The 27,051-nt window shown below is 38.1% G+C and overlaps 1 protein-coding gene across 9 annotated transcripts; it reads left to right on the top strand.

Annotated features, from left to right (window-relative positions):
- The first annotated feature begins 206 nt into the window (after positions 1–206).
- On the top strand, positions 207–3,877 carry LOC145091291 (uncharacterized). 9 transcript variants are annotated; one of them, XM_079028961.1, is made up of 11 exons: positions 207–669; positions 918–1,011; positions 1,206–1,281; positions 1,400–1,455; positions 1,540–1,879; positions 1,970–2,058; positions 2,239–2,286; positions 2,628–2,762; positions 2,985–3,018; positions 3,363–3,428; positions 3,661–3,877. In XM_079028961.1, exons 1-3 carry the CDS (start codon positions 473–475, stop codon positions 1,224–1,226), a joined length of 312 nt encoding a protein of 103 aa, XP_078885087.1. In that variant the 5' UTR covers positions 207–472; the 3' UTR covers positions 1,227–1,281; positions 1,400–1,455; positions 1,540–1,879; positions 1,970–2,058; positions 2,239–2,286; positions 2,628–2,762; positions 2,985–3,018; positions 3,363–3,428; positions 3,661–3,877. The 9 variants fall into 9 exon arrangements, 4 of the variants coding, with proteins under 4 accessions (XP_078885087.1, XP_078885085.1, XP_078885084.1 ...); XM_079028959.1 differs by having other exon boundaries at positions 1,206–1,313; XM_079028960.1 differs by having other exon boundaries at positions 208–669; positions 1,206–1,270.
- The last annotated feature ends 23,174 nt before the right edge of the window (positions 3,878–27,051 follow it).

Genomic DNA, 27,051 nt, shown 5'->3' with positions numbered 1-27,051 from the left:
TTGGGATTTCTTGTTGCAGTTTGGGATTTCTAAGGGATGAAAAAAATGTTCCTTTAAATATTTTTTTTGTTACAGTCTGTGATTTGTACTAAAGGACAACATGAGACTTTTTTGCCGGTCCTTTAAATTACATTTCCGGTCCCTTTGTTTTGTTATATTGGTCGTTTCTGTTATTTGGTGGTTTTTTTGTTTTTTTTTTAATTTTCTTCTACTATCGTTATCCCTATTTTTGGTTTGAAATACAGCTTTCCATGTGGTGACATCAGCAGAACTAGCAGAACTATGTGTAATTCCCTGCTCCAACCTCCCGCTGCTTCCAATTGCATAAGGCTACGTGTTATCGCCTAGCTCTTCACCGACGTTTCTTCCAATCAGATCCAACCCCGTTTCCCTCACCTGCTCCTCCACCGCTTCTCCTTTACTTTTCATCTGTTTCTCCATTTCTTCATGTTTTCTCCCAGAGGCTTTTGCAATGCCGTCCCTACCAACGCCATTGGCGTTTGGGGCTTCTAACCTGGTGATGACCAGAGAATTGGGGGCGAGAGCGAACAGCCGGCTGATTGCCACGGAGCTGTCCGTTCTTTCCAATTTGATTAGCTACTTACTCTCTTCCTCGATTCTTCCTCGATTTAAAGAAGGTTATAGAGATGTAAGAGAATGTAAATCAAGGTATCTCTTCTTCATTTGTTATAAGTGCTTCCATAGGTTTGGTTGTTACATGGATGGAACGATGTTTCTCTCTAACCGATTGGGTTTTCGATTTTTGGCGAACGGGGAGGATGGGAATCGCAACCCATTGAAGCGACCCTCACCGCGTCCCTCTTCGAATCAACCATCTTTCTCTACTTCTCATTTTCTTCCTTTTCTGTGTCCCATGTTCAATGGAATAGATGAAGAAGTGTTTTTGATTTGTGAAGGGGTTTCTACCAGAGACATACACGAAGGGGTTTCTACAGGAAAGGATCCCACATTAATGCCTTCCTCCTCCAATCAATCATCTTTCTCTATTTGGTATCTTCCTTTTCTATGTTTTACATTGTCTACTTAATTGAATAATATGAGAGCCCTAATTTGGTTGTAAAGTGCAAATTTTTATGAACCATGTCCGTTTTCTGTTGTTAATCCGTCATTCCATCTACGAAACAAAACATTATTACTTACATAGTTGAATTGCTCTGAAATTTTCTGTTGTTTAATTTTTGCAGGTTCCTCTGTTTGATTCTTGAATTGTAAACGAGGTTTCAAATCGTTGTTCAATTACTCAGTTCATGTATGTTACATGTATGAACAGTCATTTTTATTAAGCAACAATGGTTTGTTTTGCCAATATTTTACAGTTTATAACATATATTTTTCATTCTACTCCTTTTTTGATTTTTTATCCTAATTTTGGAAATAGGCCAACAAGGAGAACGTCCCAATTTACACAAACCATTCTTCTTCCAACTACTACAAGTATAACTTTTTCTATTGTTTCTAAATTTGAGTAGCATTTAACAATTTAAGCAATACATTTTCGTTTCTTTTTCCGTGATGAAGGACAATTTCGGAATACAAAATTCATTGACGGATTCCATTTCTGAAATCCAAATGGCACAAATACTTCTTTGGCAATACTTTTGGAATCGAGTCAAAACCGCAGATAAATTTGAAGATTTTTCAAAATCTTCCATTGATTAGGAAGATGAACAAGGGAACCTCCCACTCCAGTTTGCGCACTCCGGTTTGCACAAACCATGTGAAATTAGGTTCTTTTCATCAACATCTAATAATCATTAATTCTGTTCAAGAACATGATGTGGATTTTGGTAAAGCCATTCAAGTACCTTTTATCTGTCAATGATCAATGGAATGTCAAAAACTCAGTCTACCAATTACGGTAAATTACACAAATACCCCTTAACTATTTTTTTTAAATTTGGGCTTATGATAAAGTTTATATCTTCTTACTTCAAAAGATGAAAACCAGATTGGGAGTTATTCAAGTGGGTCTGAAGATGATTATGAGAGAAGCTGTTATTTTCATCTTCGGTTCATAGAACACCTGTAGATCTAAAGGTTCCACCTTTTATCTTCTATGATAATCTTTATGTTATTCCAAGAGTACCCTCTATGAAAAAAGCTTTCTTTTTCTGTTTAGTTTTATATATATTTCACAGGACAAATGGCACAATCTTAGTTAAATAATAATTTCCTATCTTTTAAAAATTTCTTTTTCTGATTTATGTTATTTCTCAGACAACTTCATGTGGAACAACCTGATGGTATGCTAGCCAAGAAAATAGGGTAAGAATCATTTTTTTTTCTTTCTAAGGGGTTAAAAATACCAACTTAATTAATTTTGAGGAAGACGATGTGATAATATTGTCATCATTATTAGAAGTTAATGCTAAATATTATTATTGTTCGGGTAATTTTCACTAGAGGCTAACAAAGTTGTGCATTCAGTTTTAAAGAGTCCCTTTACTAATTTTTGTGCCTTATTTAATCATTAAAGTCATGAAATTTATGTCATTTAGATCATTTTGTAACAACTGAAGAAAGTAAATTTCAAATCTCTCCCATCATTTTCTTTTTCTTCCTAACCAACGACAATTGAAGAACTTGAATTTCATGTTTTTTTGAAGGTGATGGCAGTGAAGTGAGTTCATGGATTTATGAAGTAAGGTCAATATTTATGGAAAAAAACATGAAGTGAGTTCAAGGATTGATGGAAATTTACTTTTTTCTTCCTCCGTTACAGTCATTACATTTATAGCAAGGTACAAACCAAATGATAATGTGGAAATTTACTTTTTTTTTCTTTATGACCAATTTTTTTTAGAAAGTACACACTAAATAATAATGTGATTTGCAAGTCCCCTCAACTTATTTGAACGCTAAAAACCATTGAAAAGTTAAGGTGGAGAAATTTATTATTTATGTTTATGTTTATTTGAAGAAGATGAAAAATAGATATTCAAGCTTTTAGCAATTATTTGCAGGAATTGGACATCATTGTTGACTTCTGTTGATGAGGTTAGATTTTTTTAAACTTTATTTATTTTTATTTATACTGGGTGAGAAAATCATTCCCCAAAAAATTGTGTGGCGTGTTGTAAAAGACATTTTTTTGTCTTCTGATTATTTATTGATGACAAATTGTCACCAATTTGTTTTTTAATGTGCCTTTGAATTGGAACTGTAGTTTTGTAGTTGTTTGTTGTCTAAATGGATATATCTGAATGGACCCTTAAAGAACCAAAGTGCAGGGGAATTGTATGTTCATACAGTTAATATATCTTTTATACAACAAAAAACCAAAAATGGTAGTGTGAAAAATTAAATAAGTTGATTACAAACTTAAAAATATATTGATATAGGTTTAGCATGTGGTTTTGGCTTCAATGGCTTTTCAATGCGTACAAATAATGTGTGGAATATCAAATGTAAGTTGCAGTCTTTTCCATTTAAGCCAAATATATTGTTAATTTCCTATACTCTGCTTTAATTCTGTTATGAATTGAACCCCTTTTTTCCATTTATATATGTTGTATGATATTTGAAGCCACTTATGCCACTGAAATAAAAGTTATATTTCCATTCTTTTTTGCTTCTATTCACATCCTTTTTTAGTAATAACCAAATAGATTTGGTGTGTTCTTCTTTTGTTGCTTATAGGATTCCGAATTGTTGGGGAGTTGCCATTGTTTCATATAAGTATGCAGATGACGTGGAAAACCTTCATTGTGACGACTGATTTTCTATTTCTTTTTAAGAATCCGTTTGACAATATGAAAAAACTATCTTTTCTTTTTACGTTTATGTCATTGTTAGTCCTGAAAATTATTTTGATGTATTCACAACTAAGTACTAGGTCTAACCGCCATTTTGTGCATATGTTTCAATTAGTTTGCTCTTGAATGTGTATTTCAAAAGAAAAGCGACCCATGCGAAGCATGGGCCACTTTTCTAGTTTATATATAAAATTTAATATATATTATAAGTAAAATTAATTACATATAAAAAAATATTAATTTGTATATATAAATAAATCATACGGTCCGGTTCGGTTTTTATACGGTTTGAAAAACTTGAAACCGCAAGACAAAACGTTGATTACGGTTTGAAAAGTTTGAAACCGCAAGCCAAACCATAAAGAAAAAATACAAACCGTCAATCCAAACCGATGTCCGGTTTCACGATTTCAAACCGGACTGTGAACACCGCTAGGCGTTGGAAGTAGGAGAGTGTGGACAATTCATTTTTCAAGCCCATTGAGCAACAACAAAAGGAGCACAAATTGGATTTTTATTTCTTTAAATCAGTCCAAAAAAAATCAAAATAAGGATGATAAAGTTTATGAAGAGCATAATCCAAATCTCTACACAATTTGTTCGCAGGATAGGGAGAAATTATTTATATTAAAAATAACTAACTCTAAAAATAACTAACTCATTGTTATTAACAATTAAATAATAATTTCATAACAAATATAAAAAATAATTTTTAATATTATCATTATATGAAACTATATCATAAAAGATAAGTTTAGAATTTGAAGTTGTTGCGCATATACAAAGTTATATGATTAAAAGAGAAAAAATTAACAATTTTTTAAAAATAAATAAATCATTATTGTTGTCTATTAAATATAATTTCATATTAAATTAAAATATTTATATTAAATATTATCATTATATAAAACATACGATAATAGAGACATATTTTTATCTATCTTATCTTAAATATTATCATTATATACAACATATGATAATGGAGACATCTTTCTGTTTTAAATAGTAAATTAAAAAAATTTTGTATCATAAATATTACTATAATTATGTAGAACATATGATAATAGCAACATCTTTCATAAGGTTAGAACTTAAAATTGTATTACATACGGGGTTGTAAAACTTGGCTAACACAACCAAATATTCGGCATGTTACTTGAACTCGGCCTCCAATGGAAGCGAGTTGCCTAACTTAGGAAAAAGACACTCGAATATTAATCAAACTCAATCCAAATCTAAGAAGTTTGGTCTAAAATCATTTTTGAAATTCTAAAACTTAATTGGTCACTTGTCAACAAAGATAATCTCACCAAAGAATACCCTCAACGTCCTACAAAGGTAGACGCAAGGAAGATCTCATGGTTTAGTCCCTTTGAAATATTTCACAACATTTCCTATTTATAGTCGAGGAGACATACTCTTGTTTACTCTCACCATCGATGTGGGATGAAGACATTTAAATTAAACTCATTTCTTTATTTGCCAATAATTTTATTTTGTTAAATAAAATATTAAATAATAAAAATAAAACGTTATCCAGAAAATTTATTGTTCAATAGTTCCATTTTTCAGTAATTTTGTAAGTTGTCATCCAAAAAAGTTTTTATTGAATAACTTTTTGTTAAATCCTAAAATCATAAATCCAGTTAGGTACCAAATATAGAAAGGTTGTTTATATGTATTTTCATAATTCAAAATGTCATTATAAAATGAATTCATTTTATAAAATACAATCGAGTATATATTTCGTGTTTTTCAATCAAAGTGATTTTTCAAACAATTATAATTTTATGTTTTGGTAGATTTTTTTATATTTATATAACATTATGTAACTTATTTATAATATTATTAAAAACAATTTAAATAATCATGGGTGTTTCAAATGTATGCGGTGAAAGGAAAATACTTCATTTATAGGTCCAAATGTATCAAACTCATACCGATTTGTATATATTTCGTGTTTTTGAATCAAATTCATTTTTCAAACAATTATAATTTTATGTTTGGGTAACTTATTTACAATATGATTAGAAACAATTTGAAAAATCATGGGTGTTTCAAATGTATGTGTTGAAAGGAAAATGTTTCTTTTATCGGTCCAAATTGATCAAACTCGGACCGATTTAACTCAATATACCCAACTACATAACGACTTTTCATCTGAAACTCGGCTCAAACCTGAAAAAATCTTGTTTAAAACCATTTTTGGAATTCTAAAGCTTAACTGGACAGTTGCCACCAAAGACAATCTCACCAAATAATACTCTTAACATCTTAAAAAGGTAGGCATAAGGTAGTTCTCATGGTTTGGTTCCTTTGAAATATTTCACAACCTTTCCTATTTATAGAAGAGAAAATGTTCTCTTATTTACGCTCACCATCGACGTGGGATGAAGACATTGAAATAAAACACCATTTCTTGTTTATAAAACATTATTTAACTTATTTAATAATGTAACACCTGGTTTGAGCATTGGTTGGAAACTTGCCAAATGAGAGGTTTCATGCATGAACTCGGCGAGTTGGGAGCTCGACTCGTCGAGTAGGGTCGTATTTCATGGGCACGAATCGGAAGTGACTCGGCGAGTCAGAAGGCTAACTAGACGAGTTAGGGCTGTTTAATGAAAAACCCTAATTTTGGGGGTTTGCCCCTATATAAGCCTCATTAAACACTCTTGCAGCCTCCCTTAACATCATAAGAGACTGTGTACGGCCGCAAACTCCCTGGCGTGTGAAGTGTGTGCATTTGAGAGCTTGACTTTGGGAATTTAGGAAGGAATCCAAGTTTGGAGAAGAAGAATCAAAGGGAAAACACTGGATCTAGCATCTAGTTCGTCTTGGGCATTGATTTGAGGTATGAATCTGTTACCTTAAGCATAAATTCTATTTGAGAGTTGTGACCAACTTTGAGGAAATGGAAGCAAGCTTAGATCTGGACCTATCACAAGGATATGGTTCCAGATCTGGACCTTTTTAGGCCCCAAATATCATAAAGTCCTATCTTTCATTGAGCTCATTCCATCTCCATGCATAAGAACCTTGTTTGAATGTTAGTTTTAGTGTTATGGCCATGTAAGGCTATGCATGCATGTAAAGTTTGCAATTGTACATGATATCTTCACTTGGAGAGTATGGATCTGAAGTTTGAAACCTTAAATCCCACTAGAAAGAACTGATTACGTGAGAACTTGTCGAGTCCCTCTGGTGACTCGGCGAGTTGAGAGGGTTCACGACCAAGGGTGTACGGCCAAGGGTGTACGGTCAAAGGTGTACGGTTGGAGGTTTACGGCCGTAAACACCAAGGAACTCGACAAGTCTCTCGGGTGACTCGGCGAGTCGACGACTTAAGCAGGGAACCCGACGAGTGAATGATTGTACTCGGCGAGTCAAGGTCAATATGGACTGTTGACCTTGACTATAGAGTTTGACTTTGACCAGGGTTGATCCCGGGGGTATTCTTGGGATTATGTTGAGTTATTTATTCATCGAATATGGACAGTTAAGAAGGAGCAGCGTATGGGATATACTTGACTTCAGCTTATCAATTCAACTTTCGAGAGGTGAGTCTTCTCACCATACCAATGGGTCTGAGGCACCAAGGTCGGACCATTTTATGATAGTTGGTATACTTGTTATGTAGAGGTGTGTGATATGTATGTATGCATGATATGCGGTAGAGATAGCCTTTTTCGCTAATGGTAGAGACAACCTTATGGTTGATGGTAGAGATAGCCTTGTGGCTAATAGTAGAGATAGCCTTTGTGGCTAACAGTAGAGATAGCTTGTATAGCTAAATGATACGTACCAATGGTAGAGATAGCTTTTATAGCTAACTGACATGTGGTATGTGGTAGAGGTAACTTTATAGCTAATGTGATATGTGGTTTGGGTGGGGTATGCTCTTAGGGACTCACTAAGTGTAACACCAACAAAAATTAGGTCAAAAATAAATTGCTCAATAACCTTAATTGGGATAAATAAAGTGATAGAGATCGTAACTATGTTTCCAAAAATATAAAGAACACTAAAATTCGAGTTATAACGAAGAAGTTATGAATGATCGAAGATACGCGACAATACCGGTAAAACACTGTTAAGCATAAAACGAGAAATTTCAATAAAATACTTTTCAACCTTATATATCAATATGAAAGTCTTAGATATCCCAAAACCGTGAACATACATAAAAAGAACGCCCAAATCTGACTTAATATGAGGAAGTTATGATTTTTCGAAGTTTCGGATGTAACAGTAGACAGCTAAAAACTCGAAATAGCGATCGAGCGACTTTTTGCCAACATGACCTAAACGAGAATCGAATATCTCATCAATGGTATTACAACGGTAAAAATTCTGATGAAAACGGACATCGGATGAAGAAGTTATGGATTTTTAACGGACTTTTCATGTCCCGGCCTACTAAAAATAATCTATATACATATATTAATAATATATTAAAAATGAAGTCAAAATTAGCCAACGAAGTCTAAATGAGAGTTGTAGAACATAGTCTCACCTATGCGTCGACATAAAGAACGTAGAAAACGGAGTTCGTATGCGAAAGTTATGAATTTCTGAAGTTCGGGGCGGGAAACCCCAAGATTGTCAGAGACCACGACGTGAAATCAGTGGTCACGACGTGGCATGTCTTCTGACACCTCCTGGAGTCTGCCAGACCCAACTTGCGATGACGCATGCAGTGACGACCAAGCCCACGATGTGAAAATACTGTTCACGACGTGGAAAATGAAGAAATCAGCCCTATAAATAGAAACCGAAGGTCTCGGGTTTAGGCTGCCCATCTCTCTTCTTTTGGCCACTTCTACTCTGTGTTAAGCATCCCGAGACCACCCCAAACCCCGGTAACACCCCTAACACACGACGCAAGTCCCGGAGTCCCGAGATTTTCGAGAAATCGACTTATTTCCAGTCGAAGTGTTGCCTGAGCAAAGCCTCATTTTCATCAAATCGTCACTCCTAACAAGTGAGTTCATACCCCTACAACTATGTTTTCAAATGATTTGTAAATGCTTTTATACAATTTTAAGAGGGGGGGGGGTGGAATACAAGTAAACACATGGTTATCCTCGTGTGAAAAACATCAATCTTTTGCTATACTTTTTGTTATATAATCAATCATATGTGATTTATAACTATCATACGAAAACGTTCTCATGCAACATATCACGATAAAACTTTGTCCTTTTGGAATGAAACATGTTGTTATATAAATAGCAAACACTTCATTTATATTTTGAGTATAAATGTTCAGTAATGTTATTACAAATGTTATACTTTACATACATAGTCGACACTACATTAGGGTTTACTATTCAAATGAAGGATTGGTTAAGCCTGCACCATGCTGATATACTTTGTCTCGAAAGGGCCGTTTGCCTTAATCTGCCAAACGGTGAAACTCTTGTCATTTATGGTGACAAACCAGGTACCAATTTACAAATCATCTCTTGCATCAAAGCCCAGAAATACATGCGTAAGGAGTATCATGCCTTCTTAGCCCACGTGGTAGATAAGGAAAAAGAAACGAAAGACATCAAAGACATTCCAGAAGTCTGCGATTTTCCCGATGTCTTCCCTAAAGATCTTCCAGGAGTTCCACCAAAACGACAAGTCGAGTTTAGGATCGATTTAATTCCCGAAGCTACTACAGTAGCTAAGTCGACGTATCGTCTAGCACCAGCTGAGGTGCAGGAATTATCCAGTCAATTAAACAAACTACTTAGCAAAGGATTCATTAGGCCGAGCTTCTCACCTTGGGGAGCACCAGTCCTGTTCGTAAAGAAGAATGATGGATCTTTCCGCATGTGCATCGATTATCGGGAACTCAACAAGCTCACTATCAAGAACCGATATCCCCTATCATGCATTGACGACTTGTTCGACCAACTCCAAGGAGCGAGTTATTTCTCAAAGATCGATTTGAGATCTGGATATCATCAACTGCGAGTCCTAGAAGGAGATGTTCCCAAAACAACCTTTTGAACTCGTTATGGTCACTACGAGTTTGTAGTGATGCCCTTTGGATTAACAAATGCACCGGCGATGTTCATGGACTTAATGAACCGAGTGTGTCGTTCATTCCTGGACAAATTTGTGATCGTGTTCATAGACGATATACTCATCTATTCGAAGAGTAAAGAAGAACATAGTCAACACCTCCGAAAAATCTTGGAAATGCTAAGAAAAGAGAAGTTATACGCAAAGTTCTCAATGTGAGAATTTTGGATTCGGAGGGTAGATTTCCTAGGTCACGTGGTTAGCAAAGACGGGATGCATGTGGACCCTTCCAAAATCAAGGCAATCGAGAATTGGTCAGCTCCAAGGAACCCAACGGAATCCGACAATTCTTGGGCCTTGTTGGCTATTACCAAAGATTTATACTAAACTTCTTGAAGATTGCTAAACCCCTTACCACCTTGACCCAGAAGGGTGTGACTTTCAATTAGGAGGAAAGACAAGATGTTGCATTCCAAACACTGAAGCAAGCACTATGCAACGCACTTATATGGTCCTTACCAGAAGGAACAAAAGACTTCATGGTCTACTGTGATGCATCTAATCAAGGTCTTGGTTGTTTTCTAATGCAACGAGGAAAGGTCATCGTTTACGCCTCAAGACAACTCAAGACGCACGAGGTCAACTACACTACACACGACCTCGAACTAGGAGTAGTCGTTTTCGCGCTAAAGATCTAGAGACACTATCTCTATGGCACAAAATGCACGATCTTTACCGATCATAAGAGTCTTCAACACATCCTCAATCAAAAGGAACTCAACATGAGGCAAAGACGATGGGTTGCACTGTTGAATGACTACGAATGTGAAATTCGTTATCATCCGGGAAAAGCGAATGTGGTAGCTGATGGTCTTAGTCGAAAGGAGTACTCGGGCCTCCGAGTGAAATCCTTAACCATGACGATTCATTCACACCTGTCCACACAAATCAAGGAATATCAAAGGGAAGCCTTAAAAACAGAGAATGTGGCGGGTGAATCCTTAAGAGGAATAGACAAAAATCTTGAAGTCAAGAGCGACGGAGTTCGTTACTTCGTGAATCGAATCTAGACACCAAAGTTTGGTGGATTCAGAGACGTTGTCATGAACGAAGCTCATAAGACTCGATACTCCATGCATCCAGGTTCAGACAAGGTGTATTTGGACCTCAAGAAAGTGTATTGGTGGCCGAACATGAAAGCAGAGATCGCTACCTATGTGGGTAAGTGTCTGGCTTGCGCCAAAGTCAAGGTAGAGTACCAAAAGCCTTCGGGATTACTACAACAGCCTGAAATACCCAAGTGGAAGTGGGAGAGGATAACCATGGGTTTCATAACCAAATTACCCAAGACAGCAGGTGGGCAAGACACCATCTGGGTGATCGTCGATAGATTAACAAAATCCGCACACTTCCTCCCAATAAAGGAAACCGACAAGATGGAGAAGCTAGCTTGAACATACATCCGAGAGATTGTACGACTGCATGGTGTGCCAATATCCATTATCTATGACAGAAATAGTAGGTTCACCTCGCGATTCTGGCAGTCGCTGCAAAAATCTTTAGGAACAAGACTAGACATGAGTACCACTTACCATCCACAAACCGACGGTCAAAGTGAGAGGACCATACAAACCTTGGAAGATATGCTAATAGCTTGTGTAATGGATTTTGGTAAAGCATATGATACCTATTTATCACTATTCGAATTCTCATACAACAATATCTATCACTCTAGCATAAAGGTTGCTCCATTTGAACCCCTTTATGGCCGTAAGTGCAGATCACCACTGTGTTGGGCTGAAGTGGGTGACACACAACTAGCCAATGGACAAGTACCCGACAGCACTCTCACAGGCCTGGAAATCATAAGAGAAACAACAGAGAAAATCGTTCAAATTCGGGAACGACTAAAGGCTTCAAGAGACAGACAAAAACATTATGCGGACAAAAGACGGAAGCCCTTGGAATTTCAGGTTGGGGACCGAGTGCTATTGAAGGTCTCGTCCTGGAAAGGGTTAATACGTTTCAGAAAACGTGGGAAACTAAACCCAAGGTATATCGGACCATTCAAGATCCTTTCCAGGATCGACCCGATAGCCTACAAGCTTCGTTTACCACAGGAACTCCACAACATACACCCTACCTCTCATGTGTCAAACTTGAAGAAATGTTTGTCCGACGAGACACTCGTAGTCCCTCTAGACGAAATCGAAATCAACGAGAGTATCCACTTTATAGAGGAACCAACCGAGATCATGGATAGGGAAATTAAAAGAACAAAACAAAGTCGCATACCCATTGTCAAGGTCCGTTGGAATGCAAAGCGGGGACCTGAATACACTTGGGAGCGCGAACATCAGATGAAACAAAAGTACCCATATCTCTTTCCCTAATTCTCGAATATTTTTCTTACGTTAAATTTCGGGACGAAATTCCATCTAACATGGGGATGATGTGACAACCCGATATTTCAAATCAATGTAATGACCTAAAAAGTCAAGAATTGTAATCTCTTTTGATATAATGAAATTAACGTCAAAAATAAAATATTCAAAAGTCTCTATTGGGTTGCATAAAACGATAGATATCGTATCAAAGGTTTCAGAAATATATAAAACATTAAAATTTGAGTTATAACGAAGAAGTTATGACCAATCGAAGACCCGCAACAAAACCCGTAAAACACCGTTAAACATAAAAACGCGAAGTTTCAATAAAACAATTTTTAGCCTTAAGTATCTGAACGAAATTCGTAGATTATCACAAACCATGATCATATATAAGAAGAACGCCCAAAACTGACTTCGTATAAGGAAATTATGGTTTTTCTAAGTTTCAGGATAACAGTAGACAGCTAAAAACTCGAATTAGAGATCGAGAGATTTTTGGCTGAAACAACCTAAATGAGAATCGAAGATCTCAAAAATAGTAGAGCAACGGTAAAAAGTCTGTCAAAAACGGACATCAGATGAAGAAGTTATGGATTTTAAACGGATTTTTCGTGTCCCGACCTGTTAAAAATATATTATTAAAATTAAAGACAAAACTAGCTGACGGAGTCTAAATGAAAGTTTTAGAGTATAGTCTCACTTACGCGTGGATATAAAGAATGCCAAAATCGAAGATCGTAAGCAAAAGTTACGGAGTTTAGAAGTTGGGAAAATCTATTTACGCCCCGCGTACCAGAGGATAGGAGTCTCGTCCCATCGGCCACAGGCTCTCCCATCGCACCTCCCATCCGAAGTGCGTCATGCATGACGTTCGGTACGCCCGGCGTAACCCGGAGGTACACCCCGCGTACGCGAGGGTTCCAGCCCCTATAAAAGGGATGCGAGGGTTCCGGGTTTCCTTGCTCATTTTCTCTCCTTCTCTCGCGTTTTTACCTCATTTTGCGTGCAAGAAATATCCCGAAGTCCCGGTCTTCACATCCAAGTTCCTAAGGAAGGTTTTACGCTCTCGAGATTCTCGAGAATCCCAAGAAATTAGTCTCTCCGGTCGAAATTCTGCTCGGTTTTCGTCTCACCCTCTTCAATCTATCAAGTGAGTTCATACCCCTACAAACACACTTTAAATACTTTTTAAATGCTTTTTAAATACTTTTAGGGGGGAATACAAGTAAACACACGGTTATCCTCGTGTGAAAAACATCAATCTTATGCTATACTTTTTGTTATATAATCAATCATATGTGATTTATAACTATCATACGAAAACGTTCTCATACAACATATCACGATAACACTTTGTCCTTATGGAATAAAACATGTTATTATATAATTATCAAAAACTTTATTTATATTTTGAGTATAAATGTTCAACAATGTTATTACAAAGGTTATACTTTATATACAAAGTCAACATTACACTAGGGTTTACCATACAAACGAAACACACTTTTGGAAAAACTATAATAGGTATAGTTTACAAGGAAATCATGAGATTTTACATACTATAAGTAATATATCAAGGAAATACTTTCATGTACAAGAACAAATGGACTTTTCATACGTAAATCTATTTGATACTAAGTTTTGTGAGATATTCAAACTTCACGTACTTTCAAGTATGTTGTTAAAGCCCTACATTATATACCATAATCTCTTGTAGGGAGAGCGTGATACTTGTGTATAGATCTATACGGGATTGACAATCCCGCACCTAAACTGTTAGCCACAGTTAGACCGACAGGCCTGGGGTGACAAACGCCATAACATTCCAACGCCTGAAGAACGTTGTTACAGGCAGTCTGGGTCAATAACATGGTTATAAAACTCACATGGAGTATTAAAAACATGTTGATTTACGGGGTTATCAAATGCCTAAGTGATTTTATACATACATAAATCTACTATTCTAGGCATGAAAAACATTATTGCATTACAATTTTGGAACTTTTAAACTACCACACACTTATGGAAAATATTGGATTTCTAGAAGCAAACATTCAAAACAGTCAGGTCTTGGTAGAAGAACTTTTATACTAGTAGGAAATATGGGATTTTCTAGGAGTTTTCAAACGTCTACAAACAATTTCATTCAAATTTTATACAAACATTGACATCAAATACTTATGAACTCACCAGCTCAAATGTCGATCTACTCTTTCAAATCTACTTATATTTCTCAGGGATTCAGTAATACAGGTAAACTTCAGCTTTTGGAGAAGTGACGCTAAGGCATCGGTTTAAAACTCATTTTGTCATCATATTGTAATTTGTTTTGAAACAAGTATCTTTCAACAATGTAACTTATATATATATATATATATATATATATATATATATATATATATATATATATATATGATGGTTGATTTTACTTTCTTTACTATGTATTCAACTGTTACGATACTACATGAAGTCATCCGCCCTCGAACGATTCCGCCGTTCTGGTTTAGGGGTGTGACAGATTGGTATTAGAGCATTGTTTATAGTGAACTAAGTATATTGAACCATAAAAGATATATAAACTATAAATGCATAGGGACTAAAACTCTCTGACAAAACTTTTTTACACCTAAACCGCATTTCATTTAACTTAAATTATTTGAGTCATAAAAGCACAACTACATGCATACAACGATTTATTTTCATAAGTTAGAACTATACAAGAAGTATTAAGACAAGTTGGACACTACGACTAGGCCTCGGAATATGTAATCGGATTTAGGACGAATATAGCCTGATCAACTATATTTATCCGAGGTCGGACTATTGTATGTCGAGGAATGGTCATAGTGAGCAACAAGTCAAAACTTACCAAAATAACACTACTATCAAACATACAAATTTAAATACTATAGGAGTATTTGGTAATTACAATATTTTAAGCTACATGTTTAGATTTACATGTTTTAAATTTTAGACAATTCTCATATCTTTATTCTCGTACAGTCGAAATGGCTAGATTCTATCCACCCGGGGATCCCTACTACCCAAATCAGGGCAATGGAGGATGGGTAGAGGAAGACCCCAAAGAAGATGAGGAACCTATAGAGTTGGAGGAAGGGGAAGACTCTGGGACAGACTCATAGCCAGATGTAATCAACCCACCAATCGCTCAACCTCCTGCATTTGGGGGAAACTTTCAGGGACCAACTCCCATTTGGGGAAGTTACATTCACCATTGGAGCCGACAACAAGGATTACGCCCTCCCTACAGCATGTGTCGGGACTTCTACGACGTCAAGGGTGGAGGTTCAGCCGACCGAGCACTCCCGGTCATAGTGGGCAAACTAGCCTACCAATCCTATCAATTCGGGGTTCAAGCAAACCGGATTCGTGAAGTCAACGTGGAAGTACAATTTCATACTCCGACATCTGCGTCTGGACAGGTTGCAGGATAATGCCCAACTCCACACCGACGCACTCCAAGAACAACTAATTGCAACTCTCTCCGAGATAAGGGAAATGAGGGAACAACAAGCCGCCTTTGATAGACGCCTTATGGAGGAAAAGCAATCAGACACGGAGTCGAGCTCCAAGCACAACCTACGTTGCAAGTAGTACTTGCCCAAATCCCAAAATTTTGTTATAGAATAGGAACTCGGCTAAAAGTCTTACTTTTCTTTAACTTCTGTATCGGAGACCCTTAGAAGGGTCAAAATTTTCCTAACTTCAGAATGTAACTCAACATATGTTTAATATATATGAAGAAAGTCCTTTGTGTGTTAATTCTTTGAACACCACTCAAATTCATAAGATTATCTATTGTTCTACAAACTTTTATTATGAATCAAGTTCAAAACTTTGGGTAGGTCAATCAAATTCATGAATTGATGAAAATAGTTAAGTAACACGCGACTCCCAATCATTAAAGACTTATGGTCTTCATTTTATTTCTTTAGCAGCACGATGTCGCCTCTTAGATCTACACTTCATGTCAACAACGTAACACCTCCACCACCACCACCTCCATCAACGGATAATGTCGTCTTAATAGCTGCTGTAATAGCTGCAGTGACAGCAACAATAGCACAGATGAGTAATAATGGGTCCGGATGGGAATAAATAGCTCTACAAATGGCCAACATCAGGGTTGTTCAGGGGATTGCACCTACAAGGACTTCACCAATAACAAGCCCATACCTTTTAATGGACCCGGAGGGATAATGGCTCTATCGCAGTGGATAGAGAAAAAAGAAGCGATTTTCGAGATCTGTTCATGTCATGAAGGGAGCAAGGTAAAGTTTACTGCCTGCACATTCTCCGAGAGAGCTCTGACGTGGTGGAATGGCCATGTCAAGTCACTAACGCTGGTAGTGGCAAATTCTATGGGCTGGGAGAATCTAAAGAAAATGTTAATGCAAGAGTACTGTCCAAGGGGCGAAGTACAAAAGCTCGAGTAGGACCTTTGGGGCCTTACTATGATAGGCTCGGACATCACAACCTATACCAATAGGTTTAGTGGTTTGGCTATCCTTTGCTCGGGGATGGTTGCTCTTGAGAGCAAGAAGATCGAGAGATACATCTGGGGAATGTCGCCCCAGATTCAAGGAAGTGTACTAGCCTCCAAACCAGTCACTTTCGATAGTGCCAAACAGTTGGCATAAGCTCTCGTTGACCATGGAATATGCCAAGGCTTCACGAATGCCGTTCTGAAGCAACCCATAGGGAACAACAACAACAACAACAACAGTACCAACAACAACAACAAGAATAAGTTTTGGAACAAGAGAAAGGGTCAATTTCCGCAAGAGCCTTCCAAGAAACAACAGATAGTGGCAATCCATGCCGCTACTGCCCCCACTACTGTCCCTGTTACCCCTACTCCAGCAAAACAATATGTTGGGAACCTACAAAAGTGTGTAAAATGCAATTTCCATCATAACGGAAATTTTCGGGAGATGCACCGCAACAACTGCAACAGGAAAGGGCACACTGCCCATTTCTGTAAGGCACTAGCACGACCAATCACCCAACTTCCTGGATTCGGCATGGGCCAGGCGTGTTATGGTTGTGGTGAGGCTGGACACTACAAGAGAGATTGCCCTAAGGCAAGGAATGCTGGTGGCATAGGAAGAGTGTCGGCAATAGGGCAGAACGAATAAATAGCCAATCCCACAGTGGTTACGGGTACGTTTCTCCTCAATAACGCTTATGCATCCATACTCTTTGATTTTGGTGCGGAGAGGAGTTTCGTGAGTCATAAATTCTAACACTTACTAAAATAGAACCCTCAATCACTCAATAAGATACTTACAGTAGAAATGGCAAACGATAGAATAGAAAGCACGAACAATATGTACGTAGGTTGCACACTAACTCTAAACAAACATTCCTTCCGAATCGATCTAATGTTGATCACTATAAGGAGCCTTGATGTCATCATCGGTATGGATTGGTTAAGCCTGCACCATGCCGATATACTTTGTCATGAAAGGGTCGTTCGCCTTAATCTGCCAAACGGCGAAACTCTTGTCATTTATGGTGACAAACCCGATACCAATTTACAAATCATCTCTTGAGTCAAAGCCCAGAAATACCTGCGTAAGGAGTACCATGCCTTCTTAGCCCATGTGGTAGATAAGGAAAAAAGAAATGAAAGACATCAAAGACATTCTAGAAGTCTGCGATTTTCCCGATGTCTTCCCTGAAGATCTTCCAAGAGTTCCACCAGAACGACAAGTCGAGTTTAGCATCGATTTAATTCCCGGAGCTATTCCAGTAGCTAAGTCGCCATATCGTCTAGCGCCAGCTGAGATGTAGGAATTATCCAGCCAATTAAACGAACTACTCAGCAAAGGATTCATCAGGCTGAGCTTCTCACCTTGGGGAGCACCAGTCCTGTTCGTAAAGAATAAGGATGGATCTTTCTGCATGTGCATCGATTATCGGGAACTCAACAAGCTCACTATCAAGAATCAATATACCCTACCACGCATTGACAACTTGTTCAACCAAATCCAAGGAGTGAGTTATTTCTCAAAGATTGATTTGAGATCCAGATATCATCAACTGCGAGTCCTGGAAGGAGATGTTCCCAAAACAACCTTTCGAACTTGTTATGGTCATTACAAGTTTGTAGTGATGCCCTTTGGATTAAGAAATGCACTGGTGATGTTCATGGACTTAATGAACCGGGTGTGTCGTTCATTCCTGGACAAATTTTTGATCATGTTCATAGACGATATACTCATCTATTCGAAGAGTAAAGAAGAACATAGCCAACACCTCCGACAAATCTTGGAAATGCTAAGAAAAGAGAAGTTATACGCAAAATTCTCAAATTACGAATTTGTAACATCCGAATTCTCAGGTATATTATTTTATTCATTTATTTTGGAGTTTGTGGAAGGGCTCGACGAGTTGGTGCTTAGACTCGTCGAGTAGGGTCGCGAATTCTTATCCGGGTTCACGACCGGACTCGACGAGTTCATGAGTGGACTCGGTGAGTCCACGCTGTTTAATGAAACCCTAATTTCTCGGGTTTGGGACCTATTTAAAGTCCTTTAGGGCCGTCATTTGTGGCTACCAAACCCCAGAGAGAAACCCTAAAAGAGCTAGAGCGTTTGTGAAAGGAAAGGAGCCATTTCTTGATCTTTGTGGTTGGTTCTTGAAAGAAAGAGGTGATTCCAGCTTAGAGGAGACCAAGGAGGTTGTGCATCTGGGGATTTCGAGCAAAGGACTTCATCTTTGAGGTATTGTATCTATCCTTTGTCTGTTTTGTTGAAGTAATCCATAGATGTAGAGTTTTTATGTCCTTTATTGGAATGATTTGTGAGAATATGGCCCCTCTTCATATTGAGACTTCAGATCTGGACCCATAGTGATCTAAAGAGCTTATTCCAACTTGCTTTATGTTGAGCTATGGAGGTAATGAACTTAGGATGTTGTTTTTGGGGCTAAATCACCAAGTGAAACAACCTAGACGTCACATGAGTGTCAAGATCCGAGCTTTATGTGATTATCATACTTGGGAAGGTCAGATCTATGGATTAAAGGAACAGATCTGACCTCAGGAGGTCATTTGAGTTGTGCATGGTATGAACTCGCCGAGTCCGAGGGCAGACTCGACGAGTAGGGTTAGGGTTTCCTGTAAATCACTCAGTGAGTAACTTACTAGGTTGGGGGAATGACTCGATGAGTCAGAAGGGGGATAGAGGACTGGAGTTCAAGGCGGAACTCGCCGAGTTGATCTTGAGACTCGGCGAGTTGAGTCCGGGTGGCCCCACGATTCATGCCAGGTGTAACTCGTCGAGCAAGGGGAAAGAATCGACGTGCCAAGTGAGACTAGAGAGATAGTGGAAACGTGTAGACTCGCCGAGTCGCCCAAGTGCACTTGACGAGTCGGGTCAAAGTTTGACCGTTGACTTTTGTTGACTTTTAGGGTTTGGTCAACAGTGGGGGCCTTGAGCCAAGAAAGGGGTAAAATGGTCTTTTACCCTTCTGAGGGTGCCAAGGGAGGTTTGAGTCTAGCATCGACAGTTATATTTATGAAAGTATTTACTCTATGTGATTAGGCGGAGGCTAGATCGTATTTCTACCGAGTCAGAGATTTACCGAGACATCTGAGGTGAGTCTTCTCACTATACTATACCTGGAAGGGTACTTATGTGTGGCCGGAAGGTCCTGTATGATGTGATATATGTGTTATATGTTGTTATTTGATATGTATGTGCTATGTATGATATGTATGGTAAGGACCGGAAGGTCAAGAGGGTACGGACCGGAAGGTCGTTACGGGTAGGACCGGAAGGTCTACCGGAACCCGGGACAGAAGTCCCCTGAGACACCTGGATTGGAAGATCCCATAGAGTATGACCTGGAAAGGCATATGCGTGGTATGTGGTATTTTGGGGAACTCACTAAGCTTATGCTTACAGTGTTTATGTGTAATATGTTTCAGGTACTAGTGATGATCGCAGGAAGGCGTCGGCTTGACTCGTACACACACATGCGGATTTGGATATGTTTTGATCTTGGGAGTTGATATGTTTTGTATAATGATAATGTTACATTGGATTTTATGGTTTGTCTTGAATGAAGTTACATTTTGAAATGGAAAATTGTTTTGAAAAATTTACGTCGTTACAAGTTGGTATCAGAGCCTTGGTTTGAGGGATTTGGATGCACCCCCGGGCGTATCTGGACTCAAACTGAGGATTTGAGGAAAGTTTTTAATAATAAAACAATTTTCAAAAAGTAAAAGAGTTTTGGAAACAAGCAGAGCAGAGCCGTGTGTACGATCAGCCAGCGCCCGAACGGTGATTTTCCAAAATACCCTTACATTAAGTGTTATGATACGTGAAATACTATGATATATGTTGGGTTATGATATGCATGCTAGAGTAGGCTAGGTATTCATGATAGGACTAGAGTGGCCTGATTTGTGATGCCTTAGCCTAGGAGGTTGTTGCTGTTATGAGATGCTTAAGAGTGAGTAGATAGCGGTGAGGAGCTTAGGAGAGGCTTACCGAAGGGTAGCCTATGCTAGCGAGATGTAGAGTACTTGTGAGCTGGGATCCAAGGAGGAGATATCAAGCATAGATGGTAGTTACTTACTGCTAAGGAGCTTGAAATGAGGTTTTTAGCCACCAAGAACTAGTGTATATTCTTGGTTTTCTTGGTGAGAGAGAAAATCTAATCAAAGATGAGATTGAACGAGTTTATACATGATTTTATCACTAGATATGAGGTTTAAACACAATCAAGAGGAAGAATCACTTACATTTTTGGGGGATCCTTGAGCAAACTCGAAAATTGTATAGAGAGAAAGTCTTTGGAGTGTTTAAAAGATTGAAATGAAGGCCACTCATCCCTTATATAGGGGTGAGTTTTCGGCCAAGGGGTGGGGTGGGGGTGTACGGCTGTAAACTCAAGTTTGCGGCCGTACACTCCTCTCGAAGGGGTGTTTGGCCCAGACACTATGCCTTTATTTAGAAAACCTCGTTTTTGAACCCAAAACTTAATTGTACTAAGCTTAGAACATTTAATTAGACCCAAAATAATATTGACAAGAGCATAAATAAATTTTGAATTGATTTATTTTTAACGGTATGAACGGAAGAAATTTCGGGTTGTCACAGTTTTGGAGTTTTGTGCCCCGTACTTCAGAAATTCATAACTTTTGCATACGAACTCCATTTTGCGACGTTCTTTATATCGACGCGAAGGTGAGATTATGCTCTACAACTCTCGTTTAGACTTTGTCGGCTTATTTTGACTTTAAATTTTATTATATTTATTTTTGTCCTAATTTTTGTTGGTGTTACATTATCCCCCCGTTAGAGAGAATTTCGTCCCGCAAATCGCATTTTGACTAGGACTTCAATTGTTGAGGAAATATGTGTGTACTTATGTTCCATTTGAATTTTCTTGTTCTCTAGTGAGCCCAGATCCTTGCGTGGGTGTTCCTGCGGACCTTCATTACTCCGTCTATTGCTTCGACCAGTAGAGGTTGTCTGGATTTGGGTTTGTTTGATTATGTTCATCTAAATGTTAGCATTGTTCACTCGTAATACATGTCATTTCTTTTTGAAGTTCATGGTTGAATTCTTACCTGGTCCGCTTATCACCGCCTTGTGTATACAAGTTGCATACACATTTGCAGTGATAGGTTAACCGTAATCATTCCTAGCCTCTACATTTGAACTGCCCCCTTAGGCTGGTTGCTATTGTATGGCCTTGTGGGTGTGGGGGTGGTAGGAACAGTAATATTGTGAGCTGTCACTATCTGTTGTCTTTTGGTAGACCCTTGTTTTGAACTACCCCCTTTTTCATTCCCTAACTTTCTTTTCGTGTTACTAGGTTTGTGGTTTGGAGTATCCTTGTGGGTAGACATTCGTTAATTTCCTTGGTTGTCACAGACATTTGAATTTTTGACATCCTTCCCAGTTTTACTCGTGTTTCTTGTGTTGAGATGTGCCATGATGGCTGTCACGGCGGCTGTGACCGTAACTTGAAAAATATCTGAGTCTATATGCAGGAGTGGTGTTTCGTTGGTTGGTCGGTTACTTCCATGTGAAGACATGATTCTGTTACATGATGCGAAATGAGGTGGTTAGATAACTATGATCGTTGTTAGTTGGATTCTATAATTATAATTTCCTCATTTTGTTATTCGGTTTCTAATGTTTCGACTGACATTCCTTATGATGTATTTGTGATTGAGGGTTGAAATAGGTATCGTATTTAAGTTTTGTTTTAGAAATTTAGGGTAGGGATGTTGAAATCTTAAGTCGATCCAGTTTCATGGGTTTGGGGAGAGGGTATATTTCTTACTATTCCAAGTTATGAATAAGGATGTGATGTACCTATCTCATAGCGTGAGTAATATAATTACCAACTCATTAGGTAATAATAATTATTACTTATTACTCTGACGTATCAGGTTCTCTACCACCTCGCATGCTTCACGAGTGGTTTCCTCTATTCTCAGTCCTATCCTCGGTGGTACTGATTTGTTATAGCCTGGTATCTATATATACGACGTCCTTGCTTTTCCTCAGGCATGTTTAATCTCCGTCATTGTTTTGATTGCCCTTAGTTGAAGTTGTAAAGGTTTGTTATTCTATGGTAACTGTCTCTTTCTCTAAAGGGTGTATGTGATAGAAAAGTTGGATTTATCGAAGGATTGAGTTTGTTTGAATAGCGAGAAGGCATTTCCAGCTATAGGGTTACATATGAAATGGTGGCAAGACTTCGCCGGTGTTGTTGAGTTCAATAAAATTGAACTACAATAGATTTGATCGACAGGGATAGTGTAGTGAGTTGCTATAACAGTTTATGACATGAACTGCCTATGTAGCCAAAGTATGAATTGATAGCGATGATCTTTAAAAGAAACAAGATGTCTATTATAGTAGTGGGTATAAAGTTACATAGAATTCGGAAGATTCGACCTTGGGGTAGGTCTACAATATACCACACAAGCAAAACTTGACAGCACAAAGATCTAGTAAAACAGTACTTGCTAGACAGGGATATTTACATGAAAAGAGTACTACTCGGAGTACATACTAAGGTTATTTCACAATCCAAAAGGAGGAGTAAGTAGGGTATCCTCTACTTGCTACAGGAACTGGTTGGATGAGCCTTGAGTTCTACTATTTGACGCTCCATCTCGAGCATGCGCAATTCATACCTTGCATGGCATGCTCGAAGTTCCCTGAATTTAGTTTGAGTTTCAGTTAGCTCTCTCTACAAAGCTTCATTTTGATTTATGGTTCTTCCATGAGCTGAATCCAACTGTCGGATGCGAACATCATTCTCCTCGGTTCGATGGATAGTTGCCCTTCCTTGCTCATCGTTGCGAGCCATCCGACGAACTAGTATAGGAAGGACTCTGTCTATCGAGCCTCCCTCGCTCAGTTTGTAGAAGCTCCGGTCTCCATTGAACGGAGGGGGTTGACCCTGTTTGCGACTACACCTATTCAGGTTCATTGCCTACAGAGGTGTCGCGCCATGAAATCCCGGTCGAGGATTAGGATTTTAGATTGGAGTCACTAAGGGTAGGTTATTATTTTCGGAATTGGAGTCTTCGTGCATTTCTTCCTTGAATTCTTCTTCCGGATCATTCTCTATCCCTCCTCCACTGTCTTGGTTCGGGTAGTAGGGATCCCCTGGTAGATGGAATCCGGCCATTGCATCTGTGCGAGAATAGGGATATAAGAATTTTCCAGAACTAAGGCACATAAGGTTGAACATCAAAGTTAAACTATTGTATGCATAAAATACTCCTATAGTATTCTAAATGTTATGTTTGATTCTAAGGTTTATAAGTTCGATAAGTTTTAGACTTGTTGTCCACTATAGCTATCCGCTGGCATATACTGGTCGGCTCTCGGACAAATATAGTTGATCATGCTATATTCATCCCAGTCCCGATTACATATTCCAAGGCATACCTGTATTGCACAACTCATCTATAATACTTCTATATTGTTTTCATTATGATATTGGCCCTGTTATATAATGTATGCATGTATACTTTATAAAAATATCATTTTAAAAGTATAACTCTCACTCAGAGTGTTTTTGCCCAGTTTTGTTTATAGGTGTATATCAAAAATGGTTTTGGTATACTTAGTTCGCTATAAATAATGCTCTGATACCAATCTGTCACACCCCAAACCAGAACGGCGGAAACGTTCGGGGGCGGAGGACGTCATATTCGGTATCACAACAATTGAATAGCAAACAAAGTACACACCACCATAACATATATTTGAAAATTTTACATGATTGTATCTATTACATGTTTAAAAGTCAAATACAACATGATGAATTCCAAAAGATGATGTTAACGCCAGAGCGTTAATCCACAAAAGTAGTTGCTAACCCTGATTAGCGGTTTCCTGAAAATACAAGTTATTTCAAGAAATAGTGTCAACAATTAAGTTGGTGAGTTCATAAGTAGTGTTTTGAGAAAATGAATGCAATTCAAAAGTTTGTGTATGTTTTCCAGAAAATCCCTTATTTTCTATTAGATGTATGAAATGAGTATGAAAGATCGTTGTATAAACTGTATGTATTTGAACCAGGAAAATCCCTTATTTTCCTAAAAGTGAAATACAGTCTCAAATGACCAAGACCGTAAGCTGTAAGCAACTATGGCATGCTCAAAAGAACGATGTATAGTCTTATTATAAAACAACACTATAAGAAGATCGTATTTGTAAATGAAAAGTGACTGTAATAGTCATTTTCCCCGTGGAAACATAATACCATAATAATTGTCTATCTCGTGAGTTTTCATAACCGTACTATCATAATTTGCCTGTAGCGAAGTTCTTCAGGCGTCGAAATGAGATGACACTTGTCACCCCGGGGACTGTAGCTAGTAGTCAGGGCGCGGGATCATTTGTCCCGTATAGATCTATACACACTTTTCACGTTCTCCGGACGGGAGATTTTGGTTATAAAACAGGAATTCTAACGGTACCTTAGTAGGTATAATGAAGATGAATGTCTCACAGATTCTCAATTAAGTCCCGTATTAAAATGAATAATGTTGTTTCTGAAATGATTATCCTTTTTCACAATGTTAACAAAGGCATAATAAAAGGTGGATGTTCTTGTATGTATAAAAATGGTATACTAAAAAATAGTTACCCTTGATATGATGAAAACGTATAAATAAGCTTATAGTATTTATAATCATGTTTCATTCTGAGAGGGTAAAGTAAGGTAAGATGTTTTTCATGTCAACAGATCCATATGATATGTATTAAAAACAATATGAAAGGTATAACGAATAATAGATGTTTTGAAACAAGATTAACCATGTGTTTATTTGTATTTTTCCCTGTAATGTGTTAAAAACATTTAAAAAGTATTCAAAAGCATAGAAATGGGGGTATGAACTCACTTGATAGAAGTGGTGAGTTGAAGAAGACGAGACTAAACTCGGGCAGTACTTCGACTGGAAAGAGCCTTCGTCGGGATCTGGACACGTAACTGGGGCGTGGGGGTAGTCTCGAGATGCTAAACGCAGAGTAAAAGTGGCTAGAAGAAGAGAAACGAGCAGCTTAAACCCGAGACCTTTGGTTTCTATTTATAGGGATGATTTCTTCATTTTCACGTCGTGAACAGTATTTTCACATCGTGGGCATGATCGTCACTGCATGCGTCATCGCAAGTTGGGTCTGGCAGACTCCAGGGGGTGTCAAAAGACATTTCACGTCGTGAACATTGATTTCACGTTGTGGTCTTTGATAGTTTTGGGGTTTCGCGCCCCGAACTTCATAAATTCATAATTTTTGCATAAGAACTCCGTTTTCGACGTTCTTTATATCGACGTGAAGGTGAGATTATGCTCTACAACTCTCGTTTAGACATCGTCGGCTAATTTTGACTTTTAATTTTATTATATTTTATTTTTGACCTAATTTTTGCTGGTGTTACATCCTCCAAGTCACTTCCTTAAGCTGATGTACCCAAGTCTCACTAATCCTCACTACTAACCCACTGAAACATATCCTAGGCTTTCCTAGGTTCCCAAACCCACACAGTCGTCAGCTACTGAAAGATTCCCAGTATTGTCAACTAGCTACCTCATGAATATAGCCACATGCAACAAAGATCAGATAATCCTTCGAGTAAAAGATCCATCCCTAGAACAATTGGACTCAGACGAGAGCTATGCGATAGGGTCAAATCTATCACTCTGAGATTATCCAGCATGTGCCACATGTGTCTTAGCATATTCACTTAATAGACAGCTCACATTACTAAGAGTCCCACAAAGCACAAGGCAAGCAACATTCAGACAATGCAAAATCTAACCAGCATACTCCAATCAAATCATTATATCCTCTTATCAGGAATCTATACTGGCATGAGACTCTAAGGCTCATACAATCAGGCATAACCTGCACAGGCAATCCTATCACTGAGAGATAAGTACTATCATGCAGCTAATCAAGAACATATAGCAGGCATATAAGGCATCTTCCTAGATCCTTAGCTCTAATCTAGCATGTAGTTCTCATACACATACAGTAGGCATATAAGGCATCCTTCCTAGATCCTTAGCCCTAATCTAACATGCAGTTCTCATAATCATATCATAACATGTATGGGTATCTTGGGGAAAACTTACTTAAGCTCGACTGATTGCACGCATCACACACATTGTGTATCACCTAGTTCCTGGTATGTATTTTTATATAAGTATTTTGCATTTTTGGCCTGGGACTCGACGAGTTGAAGGTCCAACTCATCGAGTAGGAGCAAGATGGGATGCGTGACTTAAGTATCAGACTCGTCGAGTCGTCAGCCAGACTCGACGAGTAGGCTCTGACTGGACAAAAACC

The sequence above is a fragment of the Lactuca serriola genome, chromosome 3, assembly GCF_051521515.1.
Source record: "Lactuca serriola cultivar US96UC23 chromosome 3, Lser_US96UC23_V15, whole genome shotgun sequence".
In the NCBI taxonomy this organism is placed as follows: Eukaryota; Viridiplantae; Streptophyta; class Magnoliopsida; order Asterales; family Asteraceae; genus Lactuca; species Lactuca serriola.
This window is presented reverse-complemented; position numbering and strand designations above follow the sequence as displayed.

Excerpts from the sequence above, each read along its gene's own strand:
- LOC145091291 (XM_079028961.1), top strand. The coding sequence starts at position 473 with ATGCCGTCCCTACCAACGCCATTGGCGTTTGGGGCTTCTAACCTGGTG. Across the intron at positions 670-917 it reads GTAAGAGAATGTAAATCAAG|GGGTTTCTACCAGAGACATA; the intron begins GTATCTCTTCTT and ends TGATTTGTGAAG. Across the intron at positions 1,012-1,205 it reads CAATCATCTTTCTCTATTTG|GTTCCTCTGTTTGATTCTTG; the intron begins GTATCTTCCTTT and ends TAATTTTTGCAG.